Source organism: Rattus rattus, chromosome 2 (assembly GCF_011064425.1).
Source record: "Rattus rattus isolate New Zealand chromosome 2, Rrattus_CSIRO_v1, whole genome shotgun sequence".
NCBI classification, from domain to species: Eukaryota; Metazoa; Chordata; class Mammalia; order Rodentia; family Muridae; genus Rattus; species Rattus rattus.
Window position 1 is genome coordinate 67,970,906 of NC_046155.1, and position 13,527 is coordinate 67,984,432.

The 13,527-nt window shown below is 44.6% G+C and overlaps 1 protein-coding gene across 1 annotated transcript in view; it reads left to right on the forward strand.

Moving 5' to 3' along the window:
- The window catches only part of Adam12 (ADAM metallopeptidase domain 12), a 190,044-nt gene that overhangs the window by 169,717 nt on the left and 6,800 nt on the right, over positions 1-13,527 (forward strand). The window contains exons 18-21 of the mRNA XM_032895048.1: positions 2,276-2,384; positions 5,269-5,404; positions 6,030-6,173; positions 7,445-7,637. Coding sequence (XP_032750939.1) covers positions 2,276-2,384; positions 5,269-5,404; positions 6,030-6,173; positions 7,445-7,637 — 582 coding nt within the window. The remainder of the gene's footprint in view (positions 1-2,275; positions 2,385-5,268; positions 5,405-6,029; positions 6,174-7,444; positions 7,638-13,527) is intronic.

Consider the following 13,527-nt stretch of genomic DNA (forward strand, 5'->3'; position numbering starts at 1 on the left):
CAGAGAAAGTAGAACAGAGGCCTCTATCTCTCTAGTATCTATAGGTCTCTTATACATGTTGGCAAACTCTAAGGACCATATTTTCCAGAACAGCCAGCTATGACTTAGTGTAATAGTATTAACTTCCTGATATCTAGAGTCTCCTGGGAGATGAGCCTCTGAGGATGCCTGTGGAAGATTATCACTACTAGGCTAGTTGAGGTGGAAAGACCTGCCCACTGTAGGTGGTGTCATTCCCTGGGCTGGAATCCTGAACCGTATCAAAAATAAAAGTGAGCTGAGCACAGCATTCATGGCTCCCAAACTCTTGACTATGAATGTGATGTGACTGCCAGTTTCAAACTAGTATCACCATGATTCCATATTATGATAGACTTGGAACCAAGAGCCAAAATAAACTTTCTCCTTTACATTTCTTTTCTTTCAGAATAATTTATTACATCAGAAAAGAAGCTAAGACATTTCAATAACAAGTAGCTTGGCCCCAATCCCTCTATGATGAGACCAGACTCACCACCAGTACTTCCAAGTAGAGAATCTAGATAGGGGTTTCCTGCCTTAAGCTAAGACCACACCAGGCAGGGTGTGAGCCTCATGGATGGTTCGCCACATATGCAGGATGCACCACCAACGTTAAAGAGCAATATTTCCTACTTGCTCTTGATCACGGTATTGTGGACACACCATCCCTGCTACATGAGCCTTGTCCTCATCACTAAAACAAAAGAACTGGGTTAGTCCATCCCTTAAAACCTTTAGAAAGACATCTGTAACCTAGTGATCACAGGTGCTCTGTAAAAGACAGAGTCCTAATGAGTGGGAGTGTCCTAGAAAGTGCATCCCAGGCTTGGTTGAAACCACTGAACAAGTGATTGGATTCTTCACCTGAAGCCAGTGAGATCAGGGAGCCACCACAAACAAGACAACAGACTGTCAATGTCTTGTTTGCCTCCCAATATTCAGGCATATAATTGTCCCCAGTGTTTTTATGCAAGGCCCTAGAGTCGGTTCACTGGTTCCACTGACTTCCATACAACGAACCACCCAGAAGTTCATCATCTGTGACTTACAGCATGTAAGTGGAAGGGAGGTATACACACCAGGTAGCCATCTGGGATCACAGTCCTTGATGCGGGCAGCTCTCTCCAGTCATCCTACACTGTCCTGCCCCTCCCTAGTTTCTCAGATGGGCCTTTATCTAAGGCTCCCAAAGCTCAGCCTACTTCCCATAAAACAAGACCTATACACTACTTTAACTCTGTTTGTAGACTGTTCACCTAGCATGTACAAAGTCCCAAGTGTGATCCTATGTACCTCAGAAAGTGGGTGTGGTGAGACACACCTAGAATCTCCCAGGACTCAGAAGGTAGATGCAGAAGAATCAGAAATTTGACATCATTCTTGCCCACATAGCTAGTTCAGGGCCAATCTTGGTTATAGAAGACCCTGTCTCAAAAATTAAAATAAAAAAGAACATAATATATAAAATATACATATATATTTATAACTTATAATAAATATAAATATATTTATTTATATAAACATATTAAAATATAAGATAAAAAGGTGGTCTTCACACTCAAAGTCAGTTGGTTCATATCCAGTTGGGTGCGTTATGTAAACATCAATAGTGAGTCCAAGCAGAAGAACCACCATGGGTGACCCTTGTCAAGTAGGCTCCTGGGTCCATCCATGGGAACTCTGGTCTCCCACTAGAGGGTGCATTATCCAGGAACAGCAAGGGCAAAGGCGCCCTCTCCTGCCATCTTCTTCACAAGTAAGAATTCTACTGTCTTTGCCTATTATGTGCTGTGACTAGGAGGCAGGTAATGGCCCCAGGGGGCTAAAAGAGTGGGCATTTGGGGACAAGAGTAGGCTCACAGAAATATTAACAGACCCCTGTGAACTTCCTCAGACATCAGAAAATCAGAAGCCCAGCAATAGGCTTATTTCCCTATCCCAGCCCTATCATTGGAGTCTGCCCTGAATCTCTTGTCTGAAAGAGATAGGTCTGTGCCACAGTGGTCTGATTCTGGGTCCTTCCTTAACACAAAAAAGGCAAATCCACAGCTTTCCAGGAGCTGGCTCCCAACAGCAGCTCCCAGCACAAGCAGGCTGTACCGCTCTCAGCTCTACCTGACTCACTGCTGGTGCTGTTTGGAGCTGATTCTCAAGGTCTATGTGTGTTGCTGAGGGAGATCTATTAAAGCACCCTTGCCCTCGTGTGTCCTGACCCTGTCCCCTCTGGATGTTTTTCTCCATTTCTGCCCCAAAGGTATGTAACAACAGGAAGAACTGCCACTGTGAAGCCCACTGGGCTCCTCCCTTCTGTGACAAGTTTGGCTTTGGAGGAAGCACAGACAGTGGTCCCATCCGGCAAGCAGGTAAGTGTGGCCCCAGCATCCCAGGAAGTGGGTGCTGGGCTGCTGGGAGCTGTGGCTACTGGGCAGGCTTCCCCACAATGAGACCCTGAGTGCCTCTGCCCTGGCCTGAGGTTTGCAGGTTCTAGATGTTACTGTCTTCCCCAGCATTCCCTTTCCTTTGGTCCTGGGTCCTCTTCAATGCAGCTGAGGTATTGAGTTGGCCATTTTCTCTCCCTGTGACCACTTTTCTCCATGGTGAACTGCCACATGTGTATGAATGTCACTGTCTTTCCAAAGGACTTTGCAAAGGGTAGCTCTTGTGTGCTGCCACTTCAGTGCACTTTAAAACTCTGATCAGAGGAGTGATAGCATAGGGGAGGGGAACAAGCAAGAACAACAGCAAAAATATGGCGGCTACCTCTTAATAAAGAAGATGGTTACCACCGCTGGGCTAAGGGTGGTAGCGTCAGTAAAGTGTTTGCCATTTGACTGTGTATCCGTAGAACCCACACAAGAAGTTAAGCATGGTGGTACACACTTGTAATCCCAGAACTAGGGAAGGAAGAGAGAAGAAGATCCCCGGGGCTTGCTGGCTAACTAATGTAGCCAAATTGGGGATCTCTAAGTTCAGTGAGAGATGCTGTCTCCAAAATAATGTGGAAGATAGCTGATGTCGGCCTCTCCCTTCCACACGCACCCACGCGTGTAGACACACACCACACAGGAGAGAGAACAATCAGAGCAATTGTTGGGTTCATAGCTGTTTGCATTGAGCAATTGGGTATGGGCAGAGAGGATGCTAATTAGTGTGCACTCTGCTATCTGCTCTTTACATAGTTCTAAAAACAGACCTTTTTTAAATTAAAATATAATTACATCATTTTCCTCCTTCCTTTTCCTTCTTTCAACTCTTCCCAGGGATCCTTTACCCCACTCTCAAATCACGTCCTTTATTTAAAAAAAGAGTTAGTTATACATAGAGAGAGGGGGAGGGCAAAGAGAGAAAGATATATATATATATATATATATATATATATATATATATATATATATATGCTAAATCTGTTTATGTTACTTGTATGTATATGATTTCAGGGCTGTCCACTTGGTATTGGCTACTCAATTAAGGGGCTCATTTCTGTGGAGGACTGACTTTCCCACTGCCAGCATTCCTTATTTGCTTGTAGTTCTTCATCTAGGGCTGGGGCCCTGTGAAATTTCACCCTTTCACATCAGCGTGTGGATTGGTATCATCTTCGTCTTGCCCTCACTGTCCCACACTCTGATGATGTTCACCAGCCTGACCATGGCTCAGCCACTCAGCCAAAATCCACGCATATTTGTCCACTTGTGGTCCTAGAGAGGAATTGAGGAGATTCCACAGGGAATAAGAGGTGCCACTGTAGGGGAAGAGAGGGTACTATGGGAAGAGAGCAGCCATGCACGCTTAGGAGCAGGATGGAAATGTCAGAGGGCTCCCCTGGACCTTGATATATCTGTTGATATCTTCAAGAAGGACTAGGGCTGGAGCTCAGGCAACAAGGTGCTTACCTAGTGTCTTAGGGTTTTATTGCTGTGACGTGAAGAGACACCATGGCCACAGCAGCTTTTATAAAGACCAACATTCAATTGGGACTGGCTTACAGTTTCAGAGGTTTAGTCCATTATAGTCACTTGCAGGAAGCATGGTGGCATGCAAACAGACATGGTGCTAGAGAAGGAGCTAAGAGTTCTACATCGTGATCTGCAGGCAGCAGGAGACTGTGAGCCACACAGGGCATAGGTTGAGCATATGAGACCTCAAACCTGCCACCGCAGTAACATACTTCCTCCCACAAGGTAATACCTATTCCAACAAAGCCACACCTCCTAATAATGCCACTCGGTCAAGCGTTCAAACACATGAGTCAATGGGGGGGGCGCATTTCTATTCAAACCACCACACCTAGGATGCATGAAGCCCCACGTTTCATCCCCAGTATGACATGGAGTAGGGCGATACATGCCTTTCATCCTAGCAGTGGGGTGGTGGAGGCAGGAGGATTATCAATTCAAGCCATTCCTGGCTACGTGGAGATTTCAGGCTACTCTGGGCTCTATGAGACCCTGTCTCAGAACAGAGAGCTCTACAAAGTAGAGACACTTCAAGCACAGACAACTGCCTATTCCAAGGCCTGAAGTCAAGGTGGGGAAGGACAAGATGACAGTTACTGAGGGTGGCAGCCCCCAGGTTACGGATTGGGCAGTTGAGTCGTGATGCTGACTGAGTCACTGGCTAGAGCAGCTCAGTAGGTGGCACTGTTCTCATGGCAACAAGCTACCCTGAGGCGAGGTGTCCAGGTGCCATTCAAGGGCTGGCAGGGCTTCGATTGTATATACAGGATCAGTTTAAGACTTACAGATTGAAGTAAGGAAGTGAAAATTGTTCTTAGATTTGTCGTGGGACAACAGGACTTTACCGGAAGCCCAAGGCTCCTACTAAGAGCCTGAAAGGAATCGCGTTTGACCAGAAGACCAGCTATGATGCTCTTCCAGTCAATGTAGATGGCTTTTCTGAGAGCCTCCAATCCTGATAAGAAGACTCCTGGTACCTCGTGTGGTTCAAGAGTTCACTCTGCTATGGTTGTGCCTAGGGGAATATGTCCAGTCAGGGTCCTACCTGCCAGACCACGTCTCTGCATTAGCAAGTACCAAAGTCATCACAGGCAGATAATGGTGGCATAGACCAGAGCTCAAGCATGACCTTTGAAGAGAGACTAATTTATTAGGAGGCTGTTCAGGGATTTACATGCTCTGGTTCTGTTTGTTCCTTTAGAGCTCGCTCTGCCATAAATGTCACGGCTCAATGTCTCCCATATTTTATTGAAACAGCCTCCTCCCCTGAGCCAAATGTGTTTTGTTTCAGATAACCAGGGCTTGACTGTAGGGATCCTGGTTAGTGTCCTGTGTCTGCTCGCTGCTGGATTTGTGGTATATCTCAAAAGGAAGACGTTGATGCGGCTGCTGTTCACACATAAGAAAACCACTATGGAAAAACTAAGGTATGTCATCTCTCCAAAAACCAACGGCTAAAAGCATATTCAACGAACTGTCCCTTGCTGTGCCAGATGTGCCGTCCTCAGCAAAGGACAGGGCAGGTTTTCTGGGAGTAACACTGGGTCTTTAGGTTTCTTTTGTTTGTTTTTGTTTTTGTAAATGTCTGCCAGGCCAGCTGTCTCTTTGACTCTCTCTTCTGGCTATGTGCTGTCCATCACAGAAATAAGCCATGTGTTGGTGAATTCCATGAATAGGCCTTCTCTAATCTTTGCATTAGTAATTTTTACAAGGCATGCGGACACTGGAATGTGTTCCTCAGATGGCAAAGCTTTGGGCCCAAATGTCTCAGAGACACAATGGCTGACCTGCCAGCTTCGTGCAAACAACCTATGTGCCCAAAGCTAAGTTTCCACAGCTTCCAGTTAACTAGATTGACAGAGCAGTGGCTGGAGAACAGGAATCAGTGTTCCTTTTCCATCTCATAGGCACGTTAGATCATTTTTCCCCTGCAGACTGGTCCGATGGAATTAACATAAGTGACAGTCTAAGTATCAGCAGGAACAGGATGTGAGAAGTTAAGGTGAGGAGGAGGGCAAGCCCTTGCTTAGCAGTTGTTGCGCTGCCTTGCAGGTGTGTACACACTTCCCGGACACCCAGTGGCCCTCACCTTGGCCAGGCTCACCACACCCTCGGGAAAGGCCCACTGATGAGCCGGCCCCCACATTTCAACACCCCCAAGGTAGGTCATACAAGGACTTCATATGCTGGGAAGGGGTGAGGTTGCATGGGAAGACAGGGCTCCGCCATCTCTGTGAAGTGCTTAGTCGGCATCTCTGGTTCAACCATAGCTCCACCACCCTGCAATAGTCAGGGCCTAGCGGTAGGTCCCAGAGTAACCCTCCAGGGTCCCCAGAAGATTCTGATAAAGTAGTCAGTGTCTGCACACAGGCGGGGTATGTGGATATTATAAACCATGATCCATCTCTGCAGTGACCTAGACTTAGTTCTCAGCAGCCCCACTGGGAACACAGCCAGAGCAAACTCTTGTTGCTAGGCCCCTCCTTTCATTCCTTTCCAGGGCCTCCAGCTATGTCTAGGTGAGCTTTCCACTGAGTCTCAGTTTTGCCCAAAACGGTGGAGGCCATGTCCACTCCCTATCCTTAGCTATCCCAAGGTTCCCCCATGTCTCAGTGTTTCACTTATGCACAGAAGTCTTAAATATTGACTCCATTATAGTACATGCCTGTATCTCAGTACATGAGGAGCATATTTAGTTCAAAACACAAAAACACAGGTGCAAAACAAAAAGTTGGTTAAAGACTAAAAACATTTAGCTGGGTTGTGGTGGTGCGTACCTTAATCCCACCACTCTCTGAGTTCAAGACCAGACTACTCTACAGATTGAATTCTAGGACAGCCAGGGCTACACAGAGAAGCCTGTCTTGGAAAACAAAACAAACAAACGAAAAGCCTATGATTATTTAATTATGCAACATTAAATACATTCAGTTAACTGGGTAACAATCATACCTCAATAGAGAGTGTGGAGTACCAGATCAGTTGCAAGGGTTCTGTTCCTCCTCCAAACACAAGGGAGTTTGTCCGGAGTTGAACCCCTTGCCTCTGGAGAAGGTAGTTCTCACAGAACCCTTGTGCACAGTAAGCTCACACCTTGCGATCCAGCCTGTGTCTTCGTACTTGGTACTCCAAGTTTCTTTCATCAATTAGTTAATTAAACAAGCCTGATGAAGAATTGATTGAGCTGGAATCTTCTCTATAGCAAACAGTAGCTTCTAATTTTCAGTCCTCCTGCCTCAGCCTTCCGAATGCCACTGTCACCATTGTAGTTATCAATGTTTGGGTTTTTTTAATCTATGTAAAAACGCATCTCTCTATTCCAGATTTCGGAATTTTAAAGTAAAAATAAGTAAATACAGTCCTTCCTCTGGGCACCCTGGACTTTCCATTCCCACAGAGACAGTGGTCACAGACCAGTTAGGGCTGCTCTTTCCTTGGGTAGCTAGCGAAAGCCATCAGAGCTGATTCTCTGCTTTGACCATGCAGGACAGGCACTCACTGAAATGCCAGAACATCGACATCAGCAGGCCCCTCAATGCTCGAGTGGTCCCTCAGCCTCAGTCCCCTCAGCGAGTGCTCCTGCCTCTCCACCAGGCCCCACGTGCACCCAGTGGCCCTGCCAGGCCCCTGCCCGCCAATCCTGCAGTCAGGCAGGCCCAGGTATGACTCTCATGCTGACTGGGTGGGATGCAGCTCAAATTCAGGCTCCTCTACTCGCTAACACGTAAACTTGGGCAAATTATCTAACACAACAACTATGAAATGGAATTCAGTTAATCAGATGGTTAACTGAGATAGCCCACATACAGTGCTATAGTATAGCAGTCATGTGACACTTTAATATTATTAGTAATTTTAAAAATATTCAGAGTTGTTTCCACATCAGTACAATGTATCATCTAAACCAGAACTTAAAACTCATCTACTGTGAGCACTTTTTACCTGAGGAATATTTATAGGAAATGACAGGGAAATATTATCAGTCTTTGTTTCTGTGTGAACAGAAAACATAGAAGTATTAAATCTGAACTGAGGCATTCTGGGCAGCATTTGTCAGTAGCACATAGTGTGACAGTTGGTGTTGTGTGTTTAAAACCTGCAGTCATGGGAAGTGACATAAGCAGGCGCTGCGAGACCACTACAGATTCAGTGCACATTTGGCCTTGAAACGGCTTCAGGTTACTGCACGTGAGTTAAAGACCCACAGCTGAAGAAGCTGGGCTTTCAACCACATTTTGAGAATGGCAATGGATACTGATGGCAACTTCTTCGATAATGAAACAGAATCACTTTTAAATGCTATTGTTCTATTTTCCCATTATTGTTTTGATATATTTATAATTACATCTTTAACATAGAGGTTATTCTCTGTGAACATAGCTTTACAGCCTGTTTCTGCCTTAAAGTCATTTCTCCATACCTTGCCATTACAGAGCCTATAAAAATCTTTCTTAACTGCAGCACGCTGCTTGGATGTGGGATAACCTGTGAGAAAGTGAGATATTGAGAGCTGCAGGTTTTGTTTTATAAACAGTTGTTTGGAAGAACAACTAGACAGATTTTGGAGTTCTTTATTCCTTTAGGGATGATTCAAGGGAAATATGAGATTGAAAAACACACAAACCTTTAAATGGCTGGGTAAAGTTAAATGTTTGGTTAGAGTATTGCATGTATTTAGGGTCTCCCATTGACACCAGCAAGGACATGATTACAAAGATAGGGATTGATATTTCAAAGCTTTGCTTAGTTGATAAATAAAAAAATAGTATTAAGATATTTTTCTGTCTTAATAGTTACATCAGTTCCTGGTAATGTATCTGAGTCCATCAGTTTTTGTTTTGATCTGATATTTTCTTAGTTCATTTATCTAGTGTTGTCTCCTCAACATTTTGAAATTTTGGGCCAGGTAGGTGTTATATGGGGGGGGGTCCTTTGCTTTTGTGGGAAGCTAAACAGCACTGACCCTATCAACTGATAATAACACTTATAATCATGTTCCGAAATACTGATAACTGTCTTCTGAGGATCAAAATTTGCTTTGAGGGGAAACAACACCTCACTGGAAATCAATCCATGATCGTCATAGCTTTGTACCAGTATTTTATTGCTTCAGGAAAATGTGGAAACTCGAGCTTTTAGGTCTCATTGCCCTCGTTTTTAAATAATGGATATCTTAAAGTCATGGCCTTTGGAGCTAGGAAAATGGCTCAGAGGTTAAGAACACTTACTGCTTTTACAGAAGACTTGGGTTCAATTTCCAGAACCCACATGACTTCTGCAGGCTTGCATGTGGCCCACATACATTTGGACACATGTATACACATATTTTAAGTGGCCTTTGTAGGCACCAGGAGCCACTTCAGATGGAATTTCTGCTCTTAGCCAAACAGGCTTTTCAAAACCAATGAGGAGTTGATTATGTGTGCTCATATATTGATCCCTTCAGCTCTCTTCTTCTGATCTTACACATCTCATCTTTTCCTTTCTGCCTGACAAGACTTTGTTCATTATTCTTTGAAACAAGCCTGTTGTTGGCATGGTATTAGCATCCCTTTGTCTAAAGATGTCTTTCGTTGTGAAGGATATTTTGGCTAGGTATAGAATTCTTGGTTGACATTTTGTAGGAAAGGTTCTTCCCCTTCTGTCTGCACTGTACAGTGATAAGAAGTCCACCAATTTCTTTCCACAGTCTCTGCTCCAGAAAAGTAATGTGGCTGCTTATTTTAGGGAAGGGGTGGTTTTCTCTGTGGTTAAGCTGGAATAAGATCATATATGGCCAAAATATTTGTTTCCTGGACAGCCCTCTTCCTAGGCTTGTAGCTACAGAGGGACAGCTTTCTTTGAGTTTGTTTTTATTTCTTTGGTGCCATTTAGTTATTTCCAGATTGCATGTATTTACATATTTCACTTTCTTGTTGTTTCTTTTATATATCCTGGACAGGGCTCTGGCATGCACCCATGTGTACACAGACGGGCCCATCGCTGAGTAGTTCCTTGAGTCTAGAGTCCATCAGGTTGTCTTTCTTTCTCTAATTTTCAGTTTTCAATCAATTACTTAGTGATTTTTGTTGTTGCAAGTACTAAGGAATAAGGTAAGCTGAGCTCTTTCCATCCTGTCACTCACCGCCTCATTTCCTTTCAAATTTCTTTTATTGCTGAAAACTCAAGCTACTTTATATCTAGCATCTCAATAGGGGAAAAAGGCTTGACTTTCAGCAGGTTTCTTTGTCCTAAAAACGTATATGGTAGCCAGTTTCAGGCCATAAACAGGTTACTGCACAAGGAGTCCAGAACTGGCCATCCTGAGCTCATGCTGACAAGCACCATGGCCCTGCTTCAGCAGTGTGTTCTGGGAATTATCTGGTGCTGTCTCTGGATGCCTTTTTTTTTTAAATATATAGTAGTAAAGTAGTCTTCTTTGCTCATATAGTAGGCATTTCTTTTTAAAGGAATTTCTATCCTTTATTATAATTCTGATTTCTGGCATATCCGGGACTGTGGTTTTGAATATTGCATCAATGTATCTTTTGTGAATCACTCCTTTCCTGAATGCTCACAACTGCCTCTCCCACTCCTTGTATTATATCTTCAGTTGGTTTTATGGACTGCTGATAGACCAGAAAGAAAAAAAAAAAAACAAATATAAAAGAGGACTATCTTGGTTTACCTTGCTGTAGGGCAACATGTCTAGGTTACGGGCTTGCTTAAGAATACAACAGGAGCTGTAAGCCTCAGGACATGCACCACCACTCAGTGCCTTATACACATATCTCCCGTATTCCCACAGGGAATCTGCAAAATAAAGGATAATCTTTACACGGTACACAAAAAGATTATTCCTACAGGAACCCAGTGAATTCCCTCATCCTGTGGCTTCTTAGTCCTCTCTTTCAGCAGTGCCACCTCTATACAGTGCCAGACTGGGACTGATAGACTGCTTGACCCAAGAGCAGTTGCGCACAATGGTTTTATCCCACAGTTGTCATTGCCCACAGAAGTCATTGCCCACAGAAGCAGCTCCTTCAAAGCAGCCACTCCAAAAGCCTTCTGTTTTGTGAAACTAAGGGACTCTTCCCCTTGGAGCACCAGTAGCAGGAAACTGCACATCCTCACTCTGAGCTGTGTCTGTCTGGAGCCTTTCAGAGACAAGTGACACTGATAACCACATGAGTTTTCTGTCATCACACATAGACACCTGGAGTCCATTCCATGCAGGTGTGGACAGTATCTAGAGGTGACTCTTGCTCGGCAGCAGGAATTGAATCCACTGACACTTTACAGTTCCATGGGTACCATCCCACACGCCATGACACAGATGTGCCTCCATGGCCAATCCTGCTATGCTTGTCCAAATTTATCATGCACCAGGGATGGGGCACGTTGGCTAACTTTACATTTAAAGAAAATGTTGTCTTTCTTGAAAACATTTCCTCCTCCTCCATAAACTCAACTCATTCTCGTGACCAAATGCGCCTCCGGAATGTGGGCTTCTCATCCTATGCTAAGTCCCTGTGCTCTACCTGCTTGTATCCACTTGCACATGCTATGGGCACATCCTGTGTATACATGTATGGCGATCAGAGAACAACCTGCAGGGGTTAGTTCTCTTTCTGCCTTGCTGAGGCAGGGTTTGTGGTTTGTGGCAGTAGGGCAAATCTCAATCTCCATCTTTTCATGGAGGAACGCTATGATCATAGATGTGCCTACATGTATCAGAGGCCATTTCCCTGGACATACAGTGTGCCCACTGAAGGAAGGAGAGCAGAACAAGGCTCATGGCTGGGAGGATTGGATTCTTGAGGTCCCAGGACAGCCCAGCTAAAATCCATCATTCAGTGGAGTCTCACTTATCAGGTTAATTGATTACTTACAGTTTAAAGGAAAGACGCTCAGTGTCCCAGAAAAGAAATACATTTCTCAGCTCACAGAAAACTGTGTCACAGAAGACACAGCTAAGACATGGCAGATTTTCCACTGTCAGACTTGATGTGCTCAGGGCCTGAAAGGACTTGAGTGTTGCCTTCAGTTCATCAGTGGCCATTCTCCTAACAAGCAGAGCCTCACCTGTGTGCCACTGGCCCAGCTTTGCCCATTTGCTTTGCTAAACATCTGTCCCACAAAGTGGCATGTGAATGATGCCTACTGATGCATGGGCACACTTGATCTAAGGATCCATTTTGCTTTAAGCACCAGTGTCCAGGGAAATGCTAGTAAGTAAAATCTCAGCGAGTTACAGAGCTGAACTAAGCTGAGATCATGCTCCCCATGCATTAGAAACAGAGACTTTTAAAAATTGAACCCATCACCTGGGAAGACTAATTGTTAGTGCACTGTGGTCCTTTCTTGAAAATATTGCTAGGTCCCAGAGAATTATCAGTCCTGGTTTGTGCACCATGTATCTACACTGTGGAAATTTCAGGCAAATAGCAATGGAAGAATTCACTTCCACTGTTACATTTATTGCGCACGCACGTGTGTGTGTGTGTGTGTGTGTGTGTGTGTGTGTGTGTGTGTGTGTGTGTGTGTGTGTGTGCTCACATGTGTGTATATTGTTTTGGTATAAGGAGTCTGTTTTGTGCTTTTAATGATTATAAAATCATTTAGATACCCACTAAGCACCGAGTACAGAACATGTGCTACAGAGCTGAGTACCTGGCAGTTCTTTCTACCCCTATGAGCTGAGAGAAGGTGCTACCATAAGCTCCAGTTAATGGAGGAGACAGAGCGCAGTAGACTTCATATCTCATGGAAAGAAGGGAAGTACAGGAAAGTCAAGGGCTCAAGCCCACATTCTTTACTTGCAGCATTAAAATGGATGTTCAGGGGTTAGAGATTTGGTTTATTTGGTAGAGTGTTTACCTAGTAGACATGAGGTCCTGGGGTTCATAGCAAGGTAGCATGGTGATGTAAGTCTACCCTTATATATGCCCTTGGGAGGTTAGAGTCAGGAAGATCAAAAGTTTAAGGTTAGTCAAGTATAGTGGCTCTCACCTAGGCAGCAGTGGGTGGATCTCTGTGAGTTCAAGGCAAGTCTGGTCTACATAGAGTCTACATAGAGTTCCAGGACAGCCCGAGCTACACAGTGATAGAGCCATTCACATGAAAAAGGGGGGAGGGTAGGGAAGGGAAGAGAAAGGAAGGGAAGGGAAGGAAGGGGAGGGGAAGGGAAGGGAGGGGAGGGGAGGGGAGAAAATTGGGCAGAGGGAAAAAAGAGAATTTACAGTAGAAAATGTTAGAACCCATAGTCAGAGCAGCACGACAGCTGCCCTAGCCATCTTCCATCCCCATCTTCGCCACCTTTGCTGTTCGTTGGTATTATGTAAAGCTTCCATTTGGTCCGGAAGGCATGCATCAGTTTTCCTGAACACAACAAAGCCACAGTCAACTTTGTCTTTATAAGGTAGGCCACTGTTAGCACTATGGCCAGAGCAGGAAGTCACTTATGGTATCGCAGCACTTACACGGATGGCAACTGTGTGTCTTCTGTAGAGGGCAAATGTTTTGACCAATGCACACTAGTAATCACATGCTTTGTATCTATATCATATAT